Source organism: Protopterus annectens, chromosome 13.part0 (assembly GCF_019279795.1).
Source record: "Protopterus annectens isolate FY-2018-M chromosome 13.part0, PAN1.0, whole genome shotgun sequence".
Classification (NCBI taxonomy): Eukaryota; Metazoa; Chordata; order Ceratodontiformes; family Protopteridae; genus Protopterus; species Protopterus annectens.
The window spans coordinates 362,344,125-362,368,878 of record NC_056747.1 but is presented as its reverse complement, the minus strand read 5'-3'; the positions used below and the strand labels follow the sequence as shown (position 1 = coordinate 362,368,878).

At 39.2% G+C, this 24,754-nt stretch overlaps 1 protein-coding gene across 1 annotated transcript in view; it reads left to right on the top strand.

Moving 5' to 3' along the window:
• LOC122787323 (phospholipid-transporting ATPase IC-like) overlaps positions 1 to 24,754 on the top strand; it is a 446,410-nt gene that overhangs the window by 19,989 nt on the left and 401,667 nt on the right. The window contains exons 4-7 of the mRNA XM_044053968.1: positions 14,928 to 15,026; positions 16,786 to 16,847; positions 17,627 to 17,699; positions 17,866 to 17,936. Of these exons, the coding sequence (XP_043909903.1) occupies positions 14,928 to 15,026; positions 16,786 to 16,847; positions 17,627 to 17,699; positions 17,866 to 17,936 (305 nt within the window). The remainder of the gene's footprint in view (positions 1 to 14,927; positions 15,027 to 16,785; positions 16,848 to 17,626; positions 17,700 to 17,865; positions 17,937 to 24,754) is intronic.

Here is a 24,754-nt window from a genome sequence, read left to right as displayed (position 1 = left end):
TCCTGCTGAACTCACCACTGACCTCTCCTTATCCTAATTCAAAAAATCCCTTAGGAAATACCTAAAAATGCAGTGGCTTTGTCCCTGTACAAACCCTGACTAACCCCCACTCTAACATAATTCACAAATGAGAACCTCATTACAAGAATAAAACTCTGACTCTTTAACTATTTAAAATTCTGTGTATCACTCACCTACTGGAATGATTTAAAGTTAACACTACACCATGTATGATAACCACCTTAATATATGTGTTTTCCTTTTTCAGATGAACTCTTTAACTATTTCTTTCTCAGCTACTTGCTTCCAACCTTTGCTGTGTGTATGTGAGAAAAACATGTACCTGTGTGTACATATCGTTAAACAAATCTCAGTTTTGTGATAACTCACTGTAATAATTTCCCTGTATTTACACTTGTTTTTGTACATTTTGAGCTTTTCTCCCTGGGCCTCCTCCTCTGAAAATGGACCTGTATCCAGCCGGACTTTCCCGGTTAACAAATGTAAAATAAAAATAAATAAAATAAATTTTATATGCATTATGTAAAGCCTGTATAAGGTGACATTTAACAAGTATGCCACAAGCAGTGGTCCCAGCACTGAGATATTAATACAATGGGAAAACTCCTACAAGGAATGAGGAAACTGTATAGTTCCCTATTGTTGCAAAGTAATTAATAGGGAATACTGTGTGAAATTAATATAAATGTACATTTTAATACAGTACTGCTAAGTAAATAGTGAATGCTTAAAGAGGATATATTTTAAATTCAAGAAGAAACAAGCAGTCATGAGCAACAGTGTCACTTATAAAGGGATATATGATCTTTGATAAATTAAGGATGCTAGTATGGAGGTAAAATGGACACATTTTATGACAGCAGTGTTACTGTTTGGGATAATAAGGTGAATGGAATTGACTGGTAAAATAATAAAAAACTAAATCTTCCAAATTATTATTGAAATTATTTATTAGGGAGACAGAAGAAGAAAGTAGATACTTGGGACCTGCTGGCCTTAAAAAGGGTATAAGAAGAGTGAATAATTTTGAGGGGCAAAATGTTGTTATAGTAGTAGAACATGATTTGTGAAGCCAGCTGTGTTCGTACCCCATTGTCAGCTTAACACAGAAGGATGATTCAGAACAAGTAATATTTCATATTGATGGGCTTTCTAATTATTAATTGAAGTGAATCGATACAAGCTAGGCTTACTGGTTAGGTTTCTGATGGGTAGCCTAAGCAGTATAGATGACAGTAGCAGGGACGTAATATGATGATAATACAAAATGATATATGTGGTAATACTGAAGACCCTGCCTGTGTGTGAAATGGGTAATGCCAATGACATATATAATTTGTTAAAAGAACAATGAAAAAGAAGGCATCAAAATAATTATGTATGCATTGAAACAGACATTTTAAAATTGACTTATGAAGTAGTAAATCCAGAAGTTTGGAGTATGATAGGGAGATGCTCAAGAGTTTACAGAATTATATTGCCTATGGGCAATATGTTGGATAAGTTTGTCTGGATGATTATAGAGGGTTATGGGGATGTTAAATGGTGGCATCTATTAAAAGTGAGCATCACAATAATGGGGATTTAATGGAAAAAGAAGAGGTGTCTAACATATTTTAGAAATATGAGAAGATCTTTACCAGGATTACATTGGAAGGGAATAAATGGATAGAATGTGAAAGAGGATGATATAAAAACTAATGTTTTAATAAGATATACCCAGTTATTCTGGCAGTTATAAGGATAAGAAGCAGTTGTGATAAATAACCAAGTATGCAAGTTAGTCTCTTAATTCAGGGGTAACTGTCCTAAAGAGGAGGCATTTAGAATGCAATTGCTGCATGATATAATAGCACCAGTTAAGGAAGACTGGGATAATAGGATAATATTTGATGATTCCTTGATCAGAACTGTAAATGTAATTTTGATGTAGGAAAATATTATGGTTTTAATTGTTGAAATTTGTGTTGAAGCTTTAAATATGTTCTCTTTAGTCATTTAATGTATTATGGTCAATAAAAGTGATTAAAAAAAATTCTAGAATCTATGAAGATTAAAAAACATTTCTTATGTAAGCCTTTGGAAATAACTGAAAAATTCAGATTGCAGAAATAGGATGAATACAAAACAGAAATCTTTGTATGCATGGCTAAAATGTGACAGTTATTTACTGTAATTTTAGTGAATGCTTATTCATTATTAGTAAGTATGCTTGAGATATAAGAAAGTAGCCTGTGCAAGATGTGTACTTGCAGATCTAAGTGCTAGTTGCACTAAAGCCATAGAGGGAAAGAATGAGTGACAGAGAGTGCGAGAGAGAGTGGTAGACGTGGAAATAGAGTCAAAATGTGTATTAATATTCAAAACAACCACAAGGCCAAACCTACTTTATATACTGATAAATAGTCATATGTACTGTTTATGTTTTACAAGGAAAGTAAGGTTTAGGAAGCTGCCAGGTAGCAGCAGCAGATATTTTAATAGCTACTGTGAGGTAAATATATGGCAAGGTATGGAAGTATTTAGAGCTGATCCATTCAATTCAGTGGTTTATCTACATTTACCAACCTTTATTTAAGTAATAGTGAAGCAAATGGTTGCAAACTGGAACATTTGTGCATGTTTGCTCACAATACAAAGATGCTAAAAAGCTTGTCAGCATGTCTTACTATGATAGAATGATTGAGTGTATGCATCTTGAACGCTGCAGAAACATTTTTATTGAAGTATCAGTTATGACATAGTCAATCATACATTTATGTAAATGAAAACAAATTGAATTGTCATATTTTCAGTTGCAAATATTATGCATCACGTATAATTTTCTAAACAGTCATTGCCAGTTGGATATTACATAGCTCATTTAATTCCTGCCTTCCCTTAAACCTCATTCCTCCTCCAAAACATTATTCTGAATGTATTGGTCCCACAAATCCCTTTTTTCCTATGTAATTTGTTCCTACCCTTTTCTAAAGATCCCATTTCCAATTATTTTATCTCTGTTACTATATTCACTACTTGTAGTATGGTTGCTTTAGACTTTGATTTCCATTTTATAGGAATTGCTTTTTTGGCTGCCACCAGAATTAGTCAGGAAGCCCTTACTATGTCGAGGCAATTCTGATTCTGTATCTTAGCTCAAAAAATAATTTCCTTAGTTATACCAATTTGCCTTCTCAGTATTTCTGACACAATAATATGCACAGAATTTTTAAAGTCTGTCAACTCATTACACTCCCCAAAAAAAATCTCCCCAATTACCTCTTTCTTCCCTATCATACCTCCAAGATTTGCAATCAATTCTTTGGAGTCTGCTTGGGGTATAAAAAACACCTATGCAAACACTTCCAAGCAAAATCCTAAATCTTCTAGACTATTTTGCACATTTGGGAGTCATACATATATCCTCTCATTGTTTCTTTGTGAATTGCTTATTCAGTATCTCTTCCTAGTCCTTTCTAATCTCCTCTGATTGATTCCTATAGTTATATAATGTTTTATATGCCGTACAAATTATCTCTTTTTTAACAGCAGCTTCAGTTCTAGATTCTACTGAAAACTCTACCAGGGCTGGTCTTTTTTGCCAATACTCTGATATCAATCCTTGATAGGAAAGGCAATATCTAAACTGCAGTCCACACATATTCTTGGCCTTTTCTCATTCTATTACCTTTCTATCTCTAATTATTTGCTCTCAATACTTTGGTTAATTTGTCAGTTTTGTAGAGTAAATTCCAGTCCCTTGTTTCCTGTTCTCTGTGCTCCTAGTTACAGTCATCCCTACTGGCAGCATCTCCTTTCTCCATTTCCATGTTTGCTTAGTTCTTAGAACACATTCTGCTAATATATGTTATGGCTATTGTTATTCTCCTTAAGGATCTGCTTTCAAATTTCCAGGCTCTCCTTATCCCTCCCTTCATGATCATCCCTTTCCACTATGAATGATAGTTTTCTGCTTGTGATATGTATGATCCTTAACTGTGTAGCTCTGAAATAGCCCTTCATATCAGGTAATCCTAAACCATCTTGTTCTATTGGAAGGATCAACTTAGACCACTTGACTCTTGCCCTTGTCCCCTCCCAGATAAAATCTTTCAAGTGTTTATTAATTGCTATCCACAACTTCTCTGGTTGATAAAACATTTGCCTGACCTGTGTATGAAACTAAAGCGACTAAAAACATTTTCACTGCTTATATTTTACTAACCGTACCCATAAAACAGGGCTTCCAGTTTTGCAGTTTTTGTATTGTATTTTGTTTAGTCTATTCCCACATAACCTTAGCTACCACACCAGAATCCTTTTTAACCCATACTCCTAACTATTTCATTTTGTCCCCATAAATATGGGTATTGCTGATCTAATTCATATGTGGGCACATAGTTTACAGCTACTGCCTCTGTTTCATCTTCATTAATTTTGTATCTCAGAAATACTTGAAACTGTCACAGAACATTCCACAACACAGAAATGTCCTTTTCTGGCTTTAGCAGGTACAACATAATATCATCTGCAAATAAAGCCAACTTTTCTTGATTACCATACCAATTATATCCATGAATTTTTGGATCCCTTATTTTCTTTGCTAATGGTTCTAAATATAATGCAAATAACAAAAAGGAAAGAGAATACCACTGCCTGGTTACTCTGTTCAGAGTTTATCAGAGAGGAACCCCTGCACTTTGATTTTCACCTCCAATCCTTTATATATTCTCCTATTTAACCCTATTATTGTATCAGGAAATGCAAATGTTTCCATTGCCCTACTCATAAAATCCCAGCTTACTCTGCCAAATACTTTCTCTGCATCAAGACCCACCAACAACAGTAGTATTTTTTTTACATTCTACTTCCCTCAGGATCATCATTGTTCTACTAATGCTGTCAAATGTTTGCCTCCCCTCTACAAAACACATTGATCTATATCTAACAGTTTTGGCATCACTTTTGCCAGTCTTTTAGCCATTATCGACATAACACTTTGTAGTCCTGGTTTAGAATTGAAATGTGCCTATATGAAGCTGGGTCTGATGAGTCTGTACCATCTTTAGGTATTACAGCCACCGCAGCTTTCTTCCAGGATATTGATACTTCTTCCCTTTTAAAATAATGCTATATAAAGCTTTCCAAATCTTTATCACTTTCTTCCCTTCTAGCTTCTAAACTTCAACAGGAATACCTTCCATTCCTGGAGACATCCTTGAAGAATGGTTATACATCACCATTATTATTTCATCTCCTCCTATCCTAACTGTTCATATTTGAGCCTCCTCTACCTCTAACCTTGGCATATTTAATTCTTCCATATACACTTCCATTTGTGCATTTTCTTGTTTTCCACATTTCTCATACAAATTTTCATAGATTTTCCAAAATATTTTAATATCTGTACAGGATCTCTGGTTATTTTCCTTGTTATAGGCTCCCTAAGCTTGGCAACAACCCTTTCTAATTTCTGTTGCTTGGGGTATTGTGCTAAAGGTTTTGTGCTCTAGAGTTATTATCAAAAAAACAGTTGCTTAACAGCAGTCTTTCTAAATTCATGCATATTATCCAAGTACTCCCTTATTTTCTCTTTAGCACTCTACAGTTGTGCCTATTTTTGTTCTGTGAGATTCCAGATATTCTGCAATACTTTTACCTTTGACAGTCCCTCTGAATAGTTCTTGTTGCTTCTTAACCATATCTCTTTCTTTTATTTCTACCCTATTTTTAAACTCCACTTTCATTTTATCCCACTCGCAATGTTTTCTGAAGAAATTTCTATCTTCTCTATTAACTCCTGAATGATTTTTAGTACCCGTTCCTTAAATTCCTCTCTGTTTAACAGATAGGTGGGGAAGCACCAGTGTCTCATTTTTATTTCAGTACCTTGCATTTTTATTTTAGTTATTATTGGCTCATGATCTGAAATAGTTATTGGATGCGTATCAAAACTTTCAATTAAATGCACATGTTCCTGTGAAATATAATTTCTGTCTAGCCTAACCCAGTTTTTGTACCTTGGGGAATAATACTTAAATTCTCTTTGAACTCCCACTACTAAATTCACATCTTCCATTCAAAATATTAAAAACTTTTACCGTATTTTGTTACATTTTCCCTTCTAGGCTCCCCAGATACATTGTTACTATTGCAAATCAAATTCCAGTCTCAACCAATAAGAAATATTCCCTGCTGAAAGGTGATTATTTCCCCAGAATTTTTTTAAGCACCATTATAGCAGTCTTAGATGGAATATAAATACATGCCAGTGTAATTCTCATCCCTTGCTAGTCGCCCTTAGTACTACAAATCTACCATTGCTATATTTTTTCCTCTTCTATCACTGTTGGAGCTCCTCTAGCAGTTAATATAAGTACGCCCTTTTCCTTTGCTCCAAATAATCTGCTGAACAACCACCCTGAAATCTTTTTTTTAGAAATTCATATGCTCGCTTCTTTCCAAAATGTCTCCTGTAGCATAACTGTTTGCACCCTGCATTTCTTAGTATAGTTCACTACTCTTTCATTTTTGTATATACCAGTAAGACCATTAACATTCAATGAGAAAGAAAGATCTCATTTGCTTTTTTTAAGCTATGCCGCTATGTTAAACCTATTTAACATAGCGAGATTACAGCAATGGAGCTCTTCCATTCTCTGTTGCTGTCTAAAAAAAAAAAAAAGACTTAAACTAATGGAAAAAGTCTGGGCGACCGGACCTTTTTCCATTAGTATAAGTATGACTTACAATGGGCACGCTGACCAATCGGAGTGCACGTTTTGGAATATTTATAGGAGAGTCATTGTATAATTATTTTGTTTGGGTAGATAGTACGTAGCGGGCGGTGGGGTTGGCCAACTATGGCAATTCGATATTTCAAATTTTATGTTTCAGGATGTTCGGTGTTTTCGCGGTTCACTATTTATGTGTCTGCATTTAGGTATTCACATAAATGAGGTTTCGGTATTTTAATATAGACCCTATATATATATATATATATATATATATATATATATATATATATATATATATATATATATATATATATATATATATATCTAGCTGGCGGTGTAAACCTTGGCTCAAGATGATTGTCACTATGGAATTGACACCCCGACCCCATGTGCAAAATGGGAAAAGGGGTTAAGGATGGCTGGATGGATATATATGCATACAGATAGCTGTATATGTGTGCATGTTAGCAAACATCCACTGGTCGAGCACCAACATTTAAAATCAAAATGAATGGGCAAGCCTCTCCTGCACACACCACACCCCTTCTGATTATATATCCCATCTCTGGGATTACACTACAGTAGAAAAAGAGCAAACTCCCTGATCCCTGCTGTACTGAAATCTTGCTCATTTAAAAAAAAAAAAAAAAGCTGGCATTTGCGATCAGCTGATTTTTAAACACACATTCTGTCTTCTTCTCCATTTGACAAAGTAAACTTTAAAGAACATGAATGTATTCCACATGTATACATATATGAATGTGTGTGCACGTGCACGTGCATGCGCGTGCGCGCGCACACACACACACACACACACACACACACACACACACACACACACACACACACACACACACACACACATTATCATCGTCACCCCCTTTTTCCCATTTTCTACATGGGGTCGGGGTGCTGAGTCACTTATTGCCATCTCTCCCTATTCAATGCCACTCCCCTACCTTCTTCAAACCCATGCCCAACTGTCACAGGTCTCTTCTCACTTCCTCCTGCCTTCTTCCTGATTCTCCCAAATCATCTTCACCAGGTTATCTTCTGATTTCTTGCACATGTACCCAAAGCAGTGTAATCTGTTTTCTTTGACCTTTTCTGCAATTGGAGCCACTTTTGGCTTCTGTTTTTACGTCCTCATTTCTTTGCTGTTCCACATAGTGTATCTTACCATCCATCTCAGGCACTTCATCTCCATCACCTCTAGTTTCCTCACTTGCTCTGCCTTTACTGCCCAGGTTTGTGACCACACAGTAGTACTGGTCACACCACTGTTGCTGCTTCACATAGTGTATCTTACCATCCATCTCAGGCACTTCATCTCCATCACCTCTAATTTCCTCACTTGCTCTGCCGTTACTGCCCAGGTTTCTGACCATACAGTAGTAGTGGTCACACCACTGTTTTATACTGCTTACTTTTTAGCTTCTTTGCCATTCTTCTGCCATACACTGCCCTTGACATTCTGTGCTATTTGGCAGCATCCCCTCTGATTGTAGCTTTGACCTCTTGATTCAGACTGCCCTTCTCCTCACCACCCCTCTGAGATGCTTCAAGCTGCTAACCTGTTGCACTATCCCCTTCTGTCTCAGTTTGAATCATCTTCTTGTTTTCTCCATTTGTTCTCATCACATCGCTCTTATTTCTACTTAGGTTCATCCCATGTGCCTTCAGTTTTGCATTCAATTCTCCTATCCTTTGCTGATGTTCTTGCTCAGAGTCTGCCTGTAATGAAACATCATTTGCATACAGCAGCTTTGTTGAGCTGTCCCCTCTGTCCTACTTGCTAATGAAATCCATCACCAGTATGAAGAGCAGTGGGCTCAGAGCTGAACCCTGATGCATACCCACTCCCACTGGAATCCCCCCTGGAAGACTGAACCTGTTTTACTTGAGTCATTGGATCCTTGTACATAGCTTGCACTAATTCTAACAGTGTTTCAGAGACTTTGAAACACTGCAGGACTGCCCAAATCAGCTTTCATGGGACCTTGTCATGCGCTTTCTCCAAGTTTAGGAATGCCCATTTGGATTCTTTCCCCATTTATAGTTTCTTTTCAAGTATATGTCACACTGCAAACATTGGTTGGTTGTGCTGAATCGTGATCTGAATCTGAACTGCTCATTTCCCATCTTATGTTCTACTACTCTGCATATTTGTTTTATCAATCACTCTCCCCAGAACTTTCATGTAGTGTGATAGGAGTTTCGCACCTCTATACTACCCACAGTTGTGGATGTCCCCTTTGTTCTTGAACACTCCCACTAATATACATATTCTCTAGTCATCTAAGGTATGTCTTTCTCTCTATATACATCTGTGAGTACCCTCAGGAGCCATTTCTCTCCTATCCAATATCTTGATCATATCAGCTGTAACTTCATCTCAGGCTGCAGCTTTCCTTGACTTTATTTTCCATAGTGCTTTTCTTATTCTTCTATGGTGGGCTCCTCCTCTTCAATCATTGTAGCCTTTGGGGGGGGGGATTCTTCATTCATAAGCTGCTGAAAGTACTCCTATTAATATTATTCATGAATCCTACTGCTAGATTGAGTCTGCCTTAAATTTTCCCCATTTCTAGATGTCACCAAGGTCCTCTTCTTTTTCATTGCCTTTTCCTTAGTGTACACATACCCATCTGTTACATGTTTCCTCACATCCCTGGCTCTTAAACTGTTTTACCATTTGTTATCTTTGTATTGCACTATTTCTACCACCACAAATTCCCTTGCTTATACGGTCCCTGAAAATAGATGCTTGCTCCAAATGAGGCCTTACTAATTCTTGTACATTGGACAGATAGTTTCAATATCTGTGGAATCCACACCCTACACTATACACACCAGCATCCTACTGCATTTCCCATTTATCATCTCACACTGTGTAGCAAAATGGTGCAACTATGAATCCTTCCTTGTCTTTAGGATTTCAAATCCCTAGATTTCTTTCTTTGCACGTGATGCTGAAGACATTGAATAGTTTGTAAGTATAGGAACAGATGTAAACACAGCACAGGCCTTTTGTGCAAACTTGTAGAAGCTTCCAATTAATGTAATAGTTTAGTGGAGGTGATTAAAGCAATAGTTACATCTCTTAATCCTGGGTTTGATTCCCCTACTCCCATTTTTCTTATTGTGTGATCTTCAGCAAGTAGTTTGACCAGGCAGTGCTCCTCTGCCACTTGTTAGAAATAAAGGCAGTTGTGCATAACAGATTCAGGTATAGGTTCATAGGTAGGTACTAGGCTATCTGCCCAAAGGCATTTATAAGTCTAGCCAGAATGTGTTGGCTTTCGCCACCCCCTTAGATTAGTTCCCTGTGCCTCTGTCCAGCAGAGCCACTGAAGTGATCCCCGAGGTAAACTTTCTGTTTCCCATCCACTCGTCAAGGTTTCTTTTGAAGAGTGTCAGCGAGGAGCTCTGCCTAATGTAGATTGGGATCTTGTTCCAGAGCGTGGGAAGCCTCTGGGACAGGAATCTATCCCCCCAGCATGTCCTGTTTATTGTTGTGGTGAGGTTTAGATCCCTAGAGCGTGTGGCTCGAGGGGATAAGGATTTCTTTAGGTGGAGCATGTCCATCAATTCTGGGTTGGACATAGCCTTGCATGTCAGGCAGAGATTACCTCTGAGTAGGCAGTATGCAACCAAGTACAGCTGGAGTTTCTTCTTTCGAGCTGCATAGGGCATCTGTCTGAGGCCAGTGATCCTCTTGGTGAGGTACTTCTGTCGTCTTTGCAGCTGTTGCAGGTGTCTTGTAAGGTACATCCCAAATGGGGCGTTGTACTCTATGATGGGTCTGATGAGTGATGAGTAGAGAGACACAATGATCCCTTTTGATCTTGATGCGAACCCTTTTGTGATTAGGTGGGTCATGTAGAAGGATTTTCTAACCATTTTGGCAATATGATTATCAAAGGAGAAATTACTTGGGTCCCCAGATCCCTTATTATGTCTTCTGTATTTAGGGGACTACCACCTATGTGGTAGTTTGTGGGTGCTTTGTTTTTTCCAAAGGGGATGACTATGCACTTTTTGGCATTTAGCTTGAGGCCATGATTTTGACACCAGGTATCCATCTCAATGAGACCCTTTTGGTGGATGTCTGTGTCAGCCAGAGAGTCAATTATACCCCTTGTTTGCAGTCGTCTGCGAACTTGGTCAGCCATAGTCCTCCTGTGTTTGTCTGTACCTCTGAAAAGTATATGCCGAACAGGAGGGGTCCTAGGACTGAACCCTGGGGAATGCCACTTTAAACCAGTTCAGAGTCTGATCTAGCTACTGCAACTCTCTCCATGTGGGTTCTGTCCATGAGCCAGTTGGCAATCCATCTTGTGACATAGGAGTTTATGTTCAGGCTGGTGAGCTTGTCTATAATACCAGAATGGGGAATGGTGTTGAAGGCCTTTGCGAGGTCTAGGTAGGCTGTGTGTACCACCTTTCCCTTGTCTATAGCCTTGGTAACTGTCTCAAAGAAGTCCACCAGGTTTAGGAGGCATGATCTGCCCTTAACAAAGCCGAACTGGGTAGGGTCCAGTGTTTGGAGGTTCCCAATGTCTCTGTTAATTAGTTCCATGATGATGTGCTCCATAGCCTTGCAGACCAAGCTAGTCAGGCTTATAGGGCAATAGTTCCCGGGGTCTGTTCTGGTTCCACCGGAATAACCGTTGCTGTACACCACTCTATGGGTACGTAGCCTGTGGAGAGGCTGAGTTTGAACAGTGTGTTTAGGTGAGGGGTTAGTTCATCTTTGAGCTCGTGTAGGATGCAGCCTGGGACACCGTCTGGTCCCACTGATGCTGTGTTTTTGGCTTTGGAGAGGACTGTTTTAACCTGAGTGTCTGTGATTTCAGGGGCTCTACATTCTTCTGGTATGGTTATGGGCCCTTTTGGGGGTGTGAGGGGGGTGGAGTTTGCTCTGAACCTGTCTGCTAGGATGTTGGTGATATCGGTCAGTTCAGTGTATTTTGTGCCATTCTGCACTATCTCCGAGCAGATCTGAGCATTGCCACTTAGATTCTTGACATAGCTAAAGAATGCCTTGTGGTTATCTTTGGAGTCCTTGGCAATTTTTCTTTCGAAGATCGCCTTGGATGATTTTATGAGGGATCGCAGTTTCTTGCTGATACTGATCAGGGATATCTTCCCTTCTTGGGATTTTATTCTTTTCTGTACTAGTTTCCTTCTTCTGTTGTGTAGTTTGATTATGGCAGGAGTCCACCAGACTGGTTTCCTATTCTTGGAGGAGTGAGTCTTGGTTTTGCTTGGGATAGCACGATCCATGAATTCTTTTAGGTGCCCGTAGAATGCATTAGTAAAGGATTTTGCAACTTGGACAGTGTTATCCTTTAGCATGGGGGCTTTGAAGCTTTCCACCTCGGTCATAAGTAACGTGAAGTTTGCTTTTGAAAAGTTTTTCATGGTGGTTTCCTTGTTCGGGAGTGAGGGCGGAATGTGGATATCAAAGTGATTTGTTTATGGTCAGATCTAACCAGCGAGGGGTTGACCTCTGGTGTGGAACACCAGTTGCCCATGTTGGTGATGACCAGGTCCAATATGTTGCCACCTCTGGTGGGAGTGTTGACCAGTTGATCCAGGGCATTTGAGTTTATAAATTCTAGGAAATGTTGGGCAAGGGAATTAGTACTTGAGTGGTTTTCCCAGTTAATGTTTGGGTAACTGAAATCACCCAATATCAGGGTGTTTGGTAGGAACTTTATATTTCCCAGTGTTTCTAGAAATGTGGAATGGGGGTCCTGGGACATGGTTGATGATCTGTAGCAAGCTACAATTTGATTTGCAGTTGCCCATTGTTAGTTGCATGTAGATGATCTCTGAAGCATCGTGCTGTGCCACTAACCTGGAGGTGTGGGTATCCTTGATGAATATGGATACGCCCCCACCTTTTGTATTTTGGTCCGGGTTCTGTGGTCGAAATATATGGTATGAGTTGTAGCCTGGTAGTGCTGGGATGCCCTCTGGAGCCTTAAACCAGGTTTCTGTTACTGCACATATATCGATTTTCTCCACACTGAGGCGTGCCTCGAGTGTGTACATTTTGAGGTTTAGACTTCTGGTATTGAGTAGCATTACCCTCAGTTTTTTGTTACTTGTGCTATTTATGGCAGTGGGTTTGTCTTTTGAGCCTTGCCTAAAAAAGGCAGTATGGGGGTGGCAAGAGGCTTGGCCAGTATTCAAAAGCTTAAGGGTGACAGGTGCAAGCCGTCCCTAGCGAAGACAGCCACTGGATCCCCTTTGAATGACACCAGAAACTCAGCCAATTGTTGAAATTGATAAATTTTTTTTTATACCGTGGTATCATTCTTGGTGAGGGCAGGATGCTACTCAGGGTCAGGGTCATACTGGCCTGTGCTACGTGATCAGAGAGCTCTTCCATGTCTTTTTTCATGTAGTCCAGGGAGGTATGGCTCAGGTCATTCACACCAACATGGACAATGACAGAGTCATATTTGTACTTGTTCTGGAGTGACGTTAGTGCTTGTGTTATGTGGCAGATCCTGGCACCCAACAGGCAGCTAACAGTAACCTTCTCCTTATTCAGCCTAGTGAGTGGGACGTCAGTGTGCCTGACTATAGAGTCACCTATTACTAGTATGTTGGGTATGTTATTTTGCCTTGAGGGCTGTGATTGCGTGGCACACTGGGTTTGTGAAGTATGTGTTTCATGGTTTGTGTTGGGGGGTGGAGGTTGCTTGGATGTCTGCTTTGGAGGTCTCTGTTGCTTTTGCAGATTTTTATTTAGAGCCTCTGAGTATATTTTCGTGTATTTATGTGTGTATTTTGCAGGTGCTGGTTTAATGGGTCTGTGTAAGACTGGTGGTGTGATGCCAGTATTTTCCTTCTCCTCCTGACTGTCTGATCCAGTCTTGGGTTGAAAGAGCTTAGCCTCCAGTTTGGCTGTAAAATTGCATCTCTCGCATGTATTAGTGTTTATGGGTAGGAGGAGAGGGTTGTCTGTGTACATGAGAGAGTTGTAACATTGCCTCAAAATGCCCAGATTCACCAGTTGGACTGGAGAGTACACCTGAAACTGTCCTTTGGACATGTCTGGATAGGTACAGTGAAATGTTTTACTGAATGGCTGGTAAGGTTGAATAGAGAGCCTTGTCCTTCTGTACAGTATAGGAGCGTCTAGTGTTAGGGTTTATAAGTGCTTGCTATGAGTTTTGAGCAAGTACCGGGCTGAGAAATGAATGGCTTGAGTGCTTAAGTTGAAAGTTTGTCTAGTTTCAAGGGAAAAATTGAAAAGGAGACTTTGTGGAGCCGGGAATAGTTTTACCCTAGGTAACTGGCACTGCCCGGTGCGCAAAACCGGGCAAATGCAGTTTTTATAGTAGGGAAATGAAAGAGAGAGAAATTAGCCCAAAATGGCCAATAAACTACTAATTTCTGGGCTGAAACCACTCCTGCAGGGACAGATAGGCTGCTCAAAGCTCCCCTCTCTCACAGGTGAACAGAGAAACTTCCTTCTATCCAAGTAAGGTATGGGCAAACACAGAGATTTGTAACACAGCCCTGAATTCAGCACTAACCTGAAAATTGGACTATACTAGCTTAGAAAGGTGGGAAACAAGTTTTTTTTCAGAAAACAAAGCAGATACAATCAAAAAACACTTTAAATGCACAGAAAAGGATACTTATTGTTATATATCTCAGATCAGAGTTGTAGCCAATGCCCCTAGTAATAAAGTATCCTAATATCAGGCAGTTGTGTATAGCAGATTTATTCCATTATCAGGCAGTTGTGTATAGCAGATTTATTCCATTATCAGGTAGTTGTGCATAGCAAATTTATCCCAATATCAGGTAGTTGTGTGTAGCAGATTTATCCCAATATCAGGTTGTTGTGTGTAGCACATTTATCCCAGTATCAGGCAGTTGAGCATAGCAGATTTATTCCAATATCAGGTAGTTGTGTGTAGCAGATTTATCCCAATATCAAATTGAAATAATCTCTGCTACTTATCTGATAATAAATTTGAACAAGTATGCATTCATGTATATACTGAGTATCTTTTTTTATAAATGTCATATTAGCTTAGTACTGTTAACAATCTGGTAGCCAGGCTAAGCCTGCTGTAAAGGTACATCAAGGACAGGAGTAACACAGTATTTTTTAATTGTGTGCTTGTATTTTTTTAATTGTGTGTTTATTTTCAGAGTGTGCCAGCAATCTCTAATTTGCCATGGTTTACTACCATGCTGCCTTTGGTGATCCTGCTAGGAATACGAGGAGCGAAGGACATAGCGGATGATTTTGTAAGTGTTGAGTTATGACTCTGGACTGTGACATTAATAGCATTTCTTGTGTCTGGGTTCTCTTCCCTCCAGAAGCACAGCATCATTAATGAGTGTAACCCTAGCATCTGTATCAGTAGCTGTACAACTCCAGGCCCTGTACAGAAGCCATTCTGGATCATAATCAGTCTACCAATCTGTCTGCTCCTCTAACAGTTTCTGTATCCTAGTGCTCCTCTGTCAGTGAACTTCATGACATGTTCCTTCTACTGGCACATCAACTCCTCCCTCCAGCCCCAAGCCATTCACCTCCAAATTCTTCTTTTAAACTATAGCAAACAGTTTGCTACAACTATAGCAAACAGTTGCTACAGTTTATACCCCACCTGCACAGAGCTCTACAGTACTCATGTTTTAGTGTAATAAAAAAAAATCTTCTTTTTAAACTGTAGCAAACTGCTTGCTACAAGTTTAACAAAGAACTGTTACAGTTTATACCCTGCCTGCATGGAGCACTATGGTGCTCAAGTGTTAGTTAAAAAATTTTTTTTTTTACTTTTAAATTGTAGCAGCTGTAGTTGCTACAGTTTAGGCTACACATGGAGTGCTTCAGTGCTCAGGTTTGACTGCAAATGCAATGCCGTCTTTTAAAAGCTAGTACTGAATCAAAGAGGTGTCAGGATTGGCTGAGTCTACCTCCCCCAGCACTTTGCAACTGCAGCAGTTGCTCTTCTCACACTGCCCTAGCTATACTACTGTCATGGGGTAAAAAGCAGGTCCATAGACTACATTTATGGCTATCATAAGGCTTATATTAGAAGTATAGAGTTGAGAAGAGAGCAGTGTTACAAAACTATGTATATGGCTGGAAGATGATAGTACAATTGTTCATGTAATGGGGTCACTGTTCCTAGATTATATGCAGGGATCTGAACATGGTATATGATAGGGCATTCCTAGTACTCTGGCATTAGTTTACTCATTTGTCTGATCCAAAGTTACATTGATTGCCTTTCTGATGATAACTTATATATTAATCCACTGTCCATAGACTAGTTTATTAGTTTTACCACTGTGCAAACAGCTACTAGCATCACTGGTCAGTGGAAACGAGACCATCTCTGGTGTTAATAAATGAGTTAAGCAACTTTTTTTTGTTCTGGATGAATGAATCAGTGCAACTCAGGATAAGCTTGGTGTCATTACACTCGTAGATAATCTATCTAACTATTGCAGAGTCAGTGTTCTGCCTTTGCTGATTTTTCATATATATATATATATATATATATATATATATATATATATATATATATATATTGTTCTTGACCTATCAATCCATTTTAATTTATTTTGTTACAAAGATACTAATAATGGGTTGACAAAAGAAGAACAGCTCATATATGCTATTTTCAGTTGTTTACGTTCTAAATGGTACCACCATGGATTCAGTGAATTGTTATGTCCCATGAATAAACGGTAATAATGATGGTGATGATTATAACAATAATGATGATAATAAATTGCTTACTCATTTTCTGCTCTCTTCACTTCAAGGGTATACAAATGTTTTGGTCTATAAAAGCCTTTTTTGTCTAAAATTGTTAAGCCTGGAAACTAAAATGATTTCAGACTTAATTTGTTGCATCTTACTATGCATTAGTAATGCAATTTTTGTGACCTTGACAAAATGCTGTTGGATTAACTTGTAAATAAAACCATCTTTTCTGACCCTGTGAAACTGGAAAGTGTAGTGATTTATTGATGCTGTTAACTCTTTCAGGAACGACACAGGAGTGATCACAGAATCAACAGCAGACCTTGTGATATCCTTATTGGATCAAGGTGAGTGCTACCAATAACAAGTGAATTCATGAAATTTGTTACAGTTTCAGGAAACTAGGAATTAAAGCTACATGCCTATCTTCATAGTGCATGAAATGTCTCTCTCTGCACAAGAAACAATTAAAAATGCTAGAATATTCTAGCCTATGGAAACAACTTTCACTGTTGTTGGCTCCTAAATTGTTGCACAGTGATTTGAGACACAAGAGTTTTAATTCTTTTGAAGCTATCTAGCTTAAGGTTACTGACTGCCAATCCAAGTGTTTTATTATGTGACATTGATAGAGATTATACGCATGTGCACACACACACACACACACACACACACACACACACACACACATGGATGGCCCTGAGATGATACCCCCCCCCCCCCAGTAAACCCATGTTTTTATTACTCAGGTTTTAAATTTGCATGGAAACATCTAAAATATTTTCCAAACTGTCAAGAGAGACCGAGCATATAACGGAAAGGAATAGAATTGCTAAAATGATAAAGAAGCAATAACGTCAGCACAGGAGGAGAAAGCATTTTCACGACATCTAAGAATACCTGTCTGCAGGTTAAAAACACAAGTTATTAACTAATAGCATTGAGTGGAAGAGTATTTTAAAAACAAAAAAAATCAATTTAGATGCAGCTGTTACAAATTGCTGAATCCTATTTTGGGAGTCTTGCTTAGAACAGTAGCACCATAATTACCTTTCTTAATAGTATACAAAGTGAAGGCAATGCTATTTATGTGAAAGTGTCATAAGTAATATAGACTTGTATTCAGTTTTCGCAGGAAACATTGGAGGGATATCCATGTTGGTGATCTGGTGCGGCTCTGGAAGGATGAATTTGTACCGGTAATATTTTCTTTCTTTCTAGCTATTAATAATATAAAAAATGAATGTTAACAATTTTTAGCCTTCTGAAAGATGTAATCTATAACTGATCTGACCACAGCAATGTGTAATACGACCTCATGAATAAAAGCAATGTTTTTAATTATGTCTGTAATGTGAATTTCAGGCTGACTTACTGCTGCTACACACCTCTGAGCCGAACAGTCTTTGCTTTGTGGAGACAATGGAGATTGATGGGTAAGAAATTCACATCCTTTCTCTCTGTAAACCCTTCTGTCTCTCTCTCTCTCTCTCTCTCTATATATATATATATATATATATGTTGTTTGTAGGTCCTGCAGGGGATATTGTGGCAAACTGGCATCTATACCAAAAGGGTTGGCAGATAGTCTGAAAGAAGGACCAAATCCATCTAAAGGCCAGGTTAGAAGGGTGGTGCAGCCCAGACTCATGGGAAATAAGAGAACTGGTTTATCAGAAAGCATATGAGGGCTTCAGAATTACTAGACCTTCATTACTGAGTTCAAGATGACTTTTTGGGTAGATTATGTACAAGTCCTGTGATGGGTATGAGGAAGTATACAGGAGAAAAATATAAAGAGAGTGCCTCTTTAGAAAAAATGCTAAATGAGAATTGAAATTTAGAAAAAAATTTTATAGGATAAATATGAACACAAGAAGGAATCTGATAGAGGAGAGAAACAGAGCACTATTAGCTCAAAAAGGAAGATTCACAGAAGGTATAAAAAACAGGAAACTTAATACCCACTGCAGGCAGTACCACATCAAGAGTATTGTGGGAGCCTGGGGAATATTATGTTAAAATCAAACTAATACAAGAGACAATAATGATGGCTCACAGTAAAACAATAGCTTCATAGTATTGACCTTTTAAGACAACACTGATAAGTTTTTTTATATTGTCATAATGTCCAAACAAAACAAAGCTAAGGGGCAGAACAAAAGCCACTGACTGAAGAGTGGTAGCCCAAGTGTAAAGATGGCACTAGGGTGCAGGCAAAAGCTTTGAGCAGGACTGTAAACAAAAGATCAGATACTTTTAAAAATCATTTTGTGTCAAATAAAGCAAACGGGGAAAAAGTCATTTCAAAGCTATCACATTCAGTATAATGCAGTTCATCAGATTTAAATTATAATCATCTGAGATAAACAAGCTCAAGTCTTTACCCTGTGATGTACTGGGAAAGGACATGCTGTCTTTAGTGTGCTATTTAAGTATTATTTTTTCTTACAGTATGTTGTTGCTGTTGTGGATTTCCATAGTTTCTTTTTTGCCTTAACTTGAACTTGTGCAGAGCTATGTGCAGCCATGCATTTCACATGGTTTCTACATTTGGACGAAGCCTTGCTAGACTCTGTGAGAATAACAGAGGCATCCACCAGACAGCATATCAAGTGAAGGAACTAAACATGCTTAAATGGGCAGATTTAAGTAAAAACAGGAATGACATTTCTAATTGGGCACATTTAAGAAAAACAGGAATGATCTACATGCAATCAACATGAGGACTGCAGATAGCAAAGATATCTGGGGTTAAAGATGCATAGTACTGGTGTAGAGCAGAGTGGGACACAATGTAAATAAATTAGTATTTTATATGCAAGCAGCAGTTGCCAGCAGGGTGGGCAGTGCAGGGAAATAAGACTACAAGGATATTGTGAGGCTCAGTGCTGTAAATGGAGGACCTTATATTCTTTGTAATGCTCATCATGGAGGACATTTAGAGAATGTGCAGAATGGGCTGTCTTTAACTCAATTTGCTTTGACTTTATTATTTGCATATAAAACACATTTCATATTTTTGTTGTAAAATCTTTGCTCTGCCTGATGTATAAAAGTTAGTTTAGAATCTGTAATTGTTGTTGGAGGAAGTATTTTGTAGGTTTTTAGCAAATAATTTTTAACAGCTACTCAGCGTCTGTGTGCACGAGCACACACACACACACACACACACACACACACACACACACACACACACACACACACACACACACACACACACACACACGCACACACACACACACACACACGCACAGAGACACACACACATACGCACACACACACACACACACACACACACACACACACACACACACACACACACACACACACACACACACACACACAGTTTTACTTATTGGTACCTTGGTTTTTCGGTTCTCCTTGATGGTTTGAATGTGGTCTGGCTGTTGTGAGAAAGATGAGAGGATGGACATAACCACAGTATTAAAGCAGACAATAATATAGAGGTTAAAGTCCAGGTGCTTGTCCACCTTTGGTAGCTGACACACCTCCTTGTAATTGCCACTGCTTTCACTTCTGCTAAGATTGTTGCTTTGCTCATCATCTAACTTTTTCTTTTTCTCCTTTGGTACTGTCTGTTAGAAGCTGCTTTTATGGAGTGCAAAAGCAAATGGCAGCACGTAGAAAAGTCTTCATGGTGAACAGGTTTCATGCCATCACTATGCCATTTTGTTTTTACTCATCTGTCTCTGTATATTAATATACTCCTTTAGAATATTGACCATCTGATAGGGGTTTGTTGGTTTTCAAGCCAACTTTTTAAAGCTGAGTAATACCTGTGCTGCCATATATATTCGTTTATTTGATTATGGTATGCAAAATATAATTATGCAATGCACTAATGCCTGCTTAAATTCATAGTGCATTATACTTACTTACCCTTGATATGTAATATGCCATGAAATATCCCTCTGTAGTAATGAATAGATCAATTATGTAACTCTTGGGAATATACTATTTTAATCAAAAGCATATATGAAATTATTTAGGTTAAATGTTGACTGCCACCCAGGCACCATTAAGTTTCTGCTTGTTTAAAATCAAGTTTGCAGACTTGCATGCTTAAAATCAACCTTAATGTATGAAAGAATTGTGATGAGTTTCTGGCAAAACAAGTCATGTTCATACCTTTCATCATCTTTCTCAAGAATTCTGGACAGGGATTACTCCCTTAAAAGGTTAATAGAATAGGTTCAGTTTCAACACACTTTTTCTGAGTAACAAGAAGTACAAGATTCTAATATTTGGCATTACTGATTGACTGTAATCCTCAATGACTTACCAAGCAAATCAAGAATTCATGAAGGGACATGGCAAAACTATCAGGGACAGTTATGGTAAAGGCATGGTATGGTCATGAAAATGAAAAATAAAACATCTGCAATTGTCACTGACTAGCCCCAACATGCTTAACATTGTTGTCAAGATGAACTTGGCAACAAACTAAGTTGTCCCGGGTCATCTTCAAAAGGGGTTAGATAAATATACTATTGGGAGTTACAGGGTTTGGGAATGGAAAGGGTTAAATGGAAGGAGGAATGTTTGGGAGGAAATGAGGTAAGGGTGGGGAGGGGCTTAAGGAGTGTAGAGAAGTGTAGCTGGGTAAGTAATCACATTTTGGCGTGAACTTGCTACTGCTAGTATCATGTCCTTGACGACCTGTGGTATTATGGGGCAGGTAGGCCGTGGGCGACCTTAGTCAGGAATTGGTGAGTTGTTTTTGTTTTGTTGAGAGGATGGTAAGTTGCCAGTTGGGTTTTGGTTGCTGTTTGGGGTAATGGTGGGTTCAGATGGACATGGAAGGGGCAAAACTAAAAACTCTAAATCATATATCTTGGTTAGTGGGATTTGGATGTATGAGCTTTAGGTGATAAGTTACTATTACTGATTGGGTTGGTGCAGTAGTTGTGAGACTGTTCTTAAAGCCAATCATGTTAGTGTTGTACCTCCTCATTTAGTTGTAATGATGAGGGATCTGTTCACGGGTTTAGATATATTGACAGGGGGAAGCATTTCTGTGTGTAGGCACTGTACCGGCCTGAGTTAGTAGCAGCAAAAAAAAAAAAAAAAGACAGTCGCTCAACGAGCTGGGTTAATGGCTCTGGGATTCATGTTTTCTGTACTTGCAAGCTACTGGTTTACAGTTTTAGGGGTTATTATACTACCCTCAATTTTGTCATATATCAGGTATGATAACTGACAAGTATTATGGCTTGTACTTGCAATAGTTATCTGGTTTTAAGGTAGGAGTAGCAGACAAGCTAGTTTGGGTTGTTGTCGCTGTGCTTATGTGTGATTTCCAGCTCCGTGGGAGGTGTGTTTCATGGTGGAAGGTTTCCTGTGGCTGTTCTGGTCCTTTTCCAGTGTGTGTTAACTGCTTCGCGGGCTTGAGGCCATGCTGGTGACTGCTGGGACAGGGCGCATGTGCTGCTTTCGTAGGGTTTCACATTTATTAAATTAAAAAAAGAGAGAAAACTAACAACTGCAATAGTAGTTGGGATGTTCTAATCAGCTCTGTCATGGCAGGGATTTGGCTTCCGTTGCTCTTCCTCGGGGAAAGAAAAAAAAAAAAAAGTGGGGGAGGAGGTAAGGCATTGTTGCAGGTTAATGATTGATTAGCCTTCTGATGAGACGTTTTGCAGGCTGAGGGGTGATTCATGGACTGGCTGCTCATGGTGCATGGATGGTGTAGCGGTAATGGCTGTGGGGAGTGGGGTAGTACAAGGCATACCTATCAGCCATCAGAAATTGTTCCAGATTTGAATGACGTACGATACAACATGATACAATAATGTTTGTAGATTTCGGTTTGTGAAGTACAGAGAGGAAATGGTAACATTTTCAGTTGCTGCATATTTTCTCATCTCATAAATAGAAAATCTGCTAATTTAGTTTAGCTTTTGCTGAAAGGGTTTTGCATTGGAAACCTGTGATATTAGAGATAATGAAAATGACTGCGGTGGCAGAGTGGAGTGGCACATTTGTGTATAAAATGCTGGTTTCGGACAAATCACTGGCAAAGTATGGCAGAGTGAAGTCAGAAAATAACAGATGTTGAGATTCAGGATTCTTGAATTTCTCTGCAGATGGTGTAATGCTAAACCTGGAACAAGAACATAGTTATTGGTGGAACTTGTGCTCGGGTAAACGGTATTTTCCAGCGATATTGTAGGTGAATATGGGCAGGATATTGTTGATGTGGCTTGGAATTGTAAATGTTTTCCTTTGATAATATTCTGGGTAGGGGATTCTTATTTATTGTACGTTTACTACGGCGTTGTTGGTACATTTATACATACTATAATTTTCTTTAATTGAGCATTTACGGCCTTGGTACTTCAATATTACAGATTTCTTACTCCTTGTTTGAGAGGCATGGCACATGGTTGGCTGTTGGTATGATGAAGATGGAGGTTGGGGTTTGTTGCTGTTGGAGCGGGGTGGTTCTAGTGTTTTGGTTGTTGTCAAGGTGATAGGTGGAGCAATTCGAATTTGGGTTGGGGAGCCTCATGCCTTGGTCGGGTCTTTGTGGGGTTGTGGCTGGAGCATATTCAGCCATGCATGTGTTTGGCATCTATGCTGGGGTGGCTAGTAGTATGTTTTGAGTTTGTGGGGTCAGTGCTTCAGTTGTCTTTGTGGGGGGTTTTCGGGACCCTGATCTTGCTTTCTGTCTAGTCGAGATTGCATTTGCTTTCTCGCTTGGTGGTGGTGTTTTGGAGGGTGTGGAGTTTCGCTGTGCTTGCAACTTGTTGGGGGAAGATGGAGAGAATTTGTGCATTTCGCAGGTTATGAGTTGGCCGGGAACAACGTTTGTCGGCCACGCATGTGTGTTGCCATTATGGTCATGGGGGGAGGGGGTCGTGGCAGTTTAGATTTTCAACTGTCCAGGTTTTCGGTGGGAAGACTGACAATGCCTTTGACATAGATTACATATTTCAGAATGTGGCATATAGCCTAACAGCATAAGTAGTAGACATTTGGATAAACGTGTAGTTTTAGTTGGAGATAGCATTCGCATGGTTTTATTCTAGATGTCTGGACAAATGTTGACAAAGTATTGAAGTGTTAATGCAACAGGTGTTCGACCTCTCTTTCGTTTAAAGTATTTTATGTAAGGAAGATACCTTACAGTCCAGTCCAGTAAAGCTGGCAAGCCTAACATTACACTGAAATGTGGTAGTTGTCATATTTGATATTCTATTAATGAAGGTTTGTCAGTCTGGGGCATATTAATAAGAGTATTCTAATAATGGACATTTAGAAATGGAGGGAGGTAATGGGACAAGGGAAGTATATAAAAAATAAATTAAATAAATAAGTTTTGGGCCTTTGCCTCATGGTTATTTACCGCTTTGTCCATGTTTTGTTCTAGAAGGTGAGAGATTGTGCTCGTATGTTGGACTGTGCTACCGAAGCCTCAGACTGGATATCTGGTTTGAAGCTGGAGGTAAGGGAAGTGGTAGTGTTATTGTGTATGTCAGTGAAACAAAAAGGTGAGCTTCCCATACTTAATTACAGACACATTGAGTTGATACCTCGTAATGTAATACATTTGAACAAAGCGAGACATAAGGGGGGGTCAAAGGCCTGAGGAGGGCATCATGCATAGGCACAAGATATTGGGTTGATCACGAGTTTTGTTTTGAATGAGTCGCAGAGTTTGTAGGTAGGAAGGGGCTGAATTGGAGAACTATGAGGCATAATGGGGCACTCCTTCAAGAGGCGTCTGTTTTAAGCACTGTCCTCTTTGTTGGGTACAGGTTGCAGTTAATGGCTCTTGTTGTTAAAGAATGGTCATAGGGTTAGGTCTGATACATACACACGGGGGCATAGGGTTTGACGTTCATCTTTGTCAACCTTGATAGGCATGGTGTTTAATTTGTTTTCTTTTACAGAATTGTGAGGTATGGAACTGGAGCAGGCTTTGGTTGGTGACCTGAAGGAAAGGTGTTCAAAGGTCACTGAGACTGTATCAAGGGATGTCACGGTTGTTCGGGTGGTGCACAGAGGTCATGGATACGGGGGCACAGAAGGAACCATGGTGAGTGCCGTGACAAAAAGGGAATTGAAAGGTAAGGGATGCTGCTTGCAGAAATATTGGTTTTGTGGAATGGGGCACAATGGGTTTGCAGGTAATCTGCCTCTGTGGGTCATTACGGCACATCCGAGTTGGGGGAGGTGTAGGGATAATTTGGGGCATAGCTAGGTGGGGACACGGTAATGCTGAACT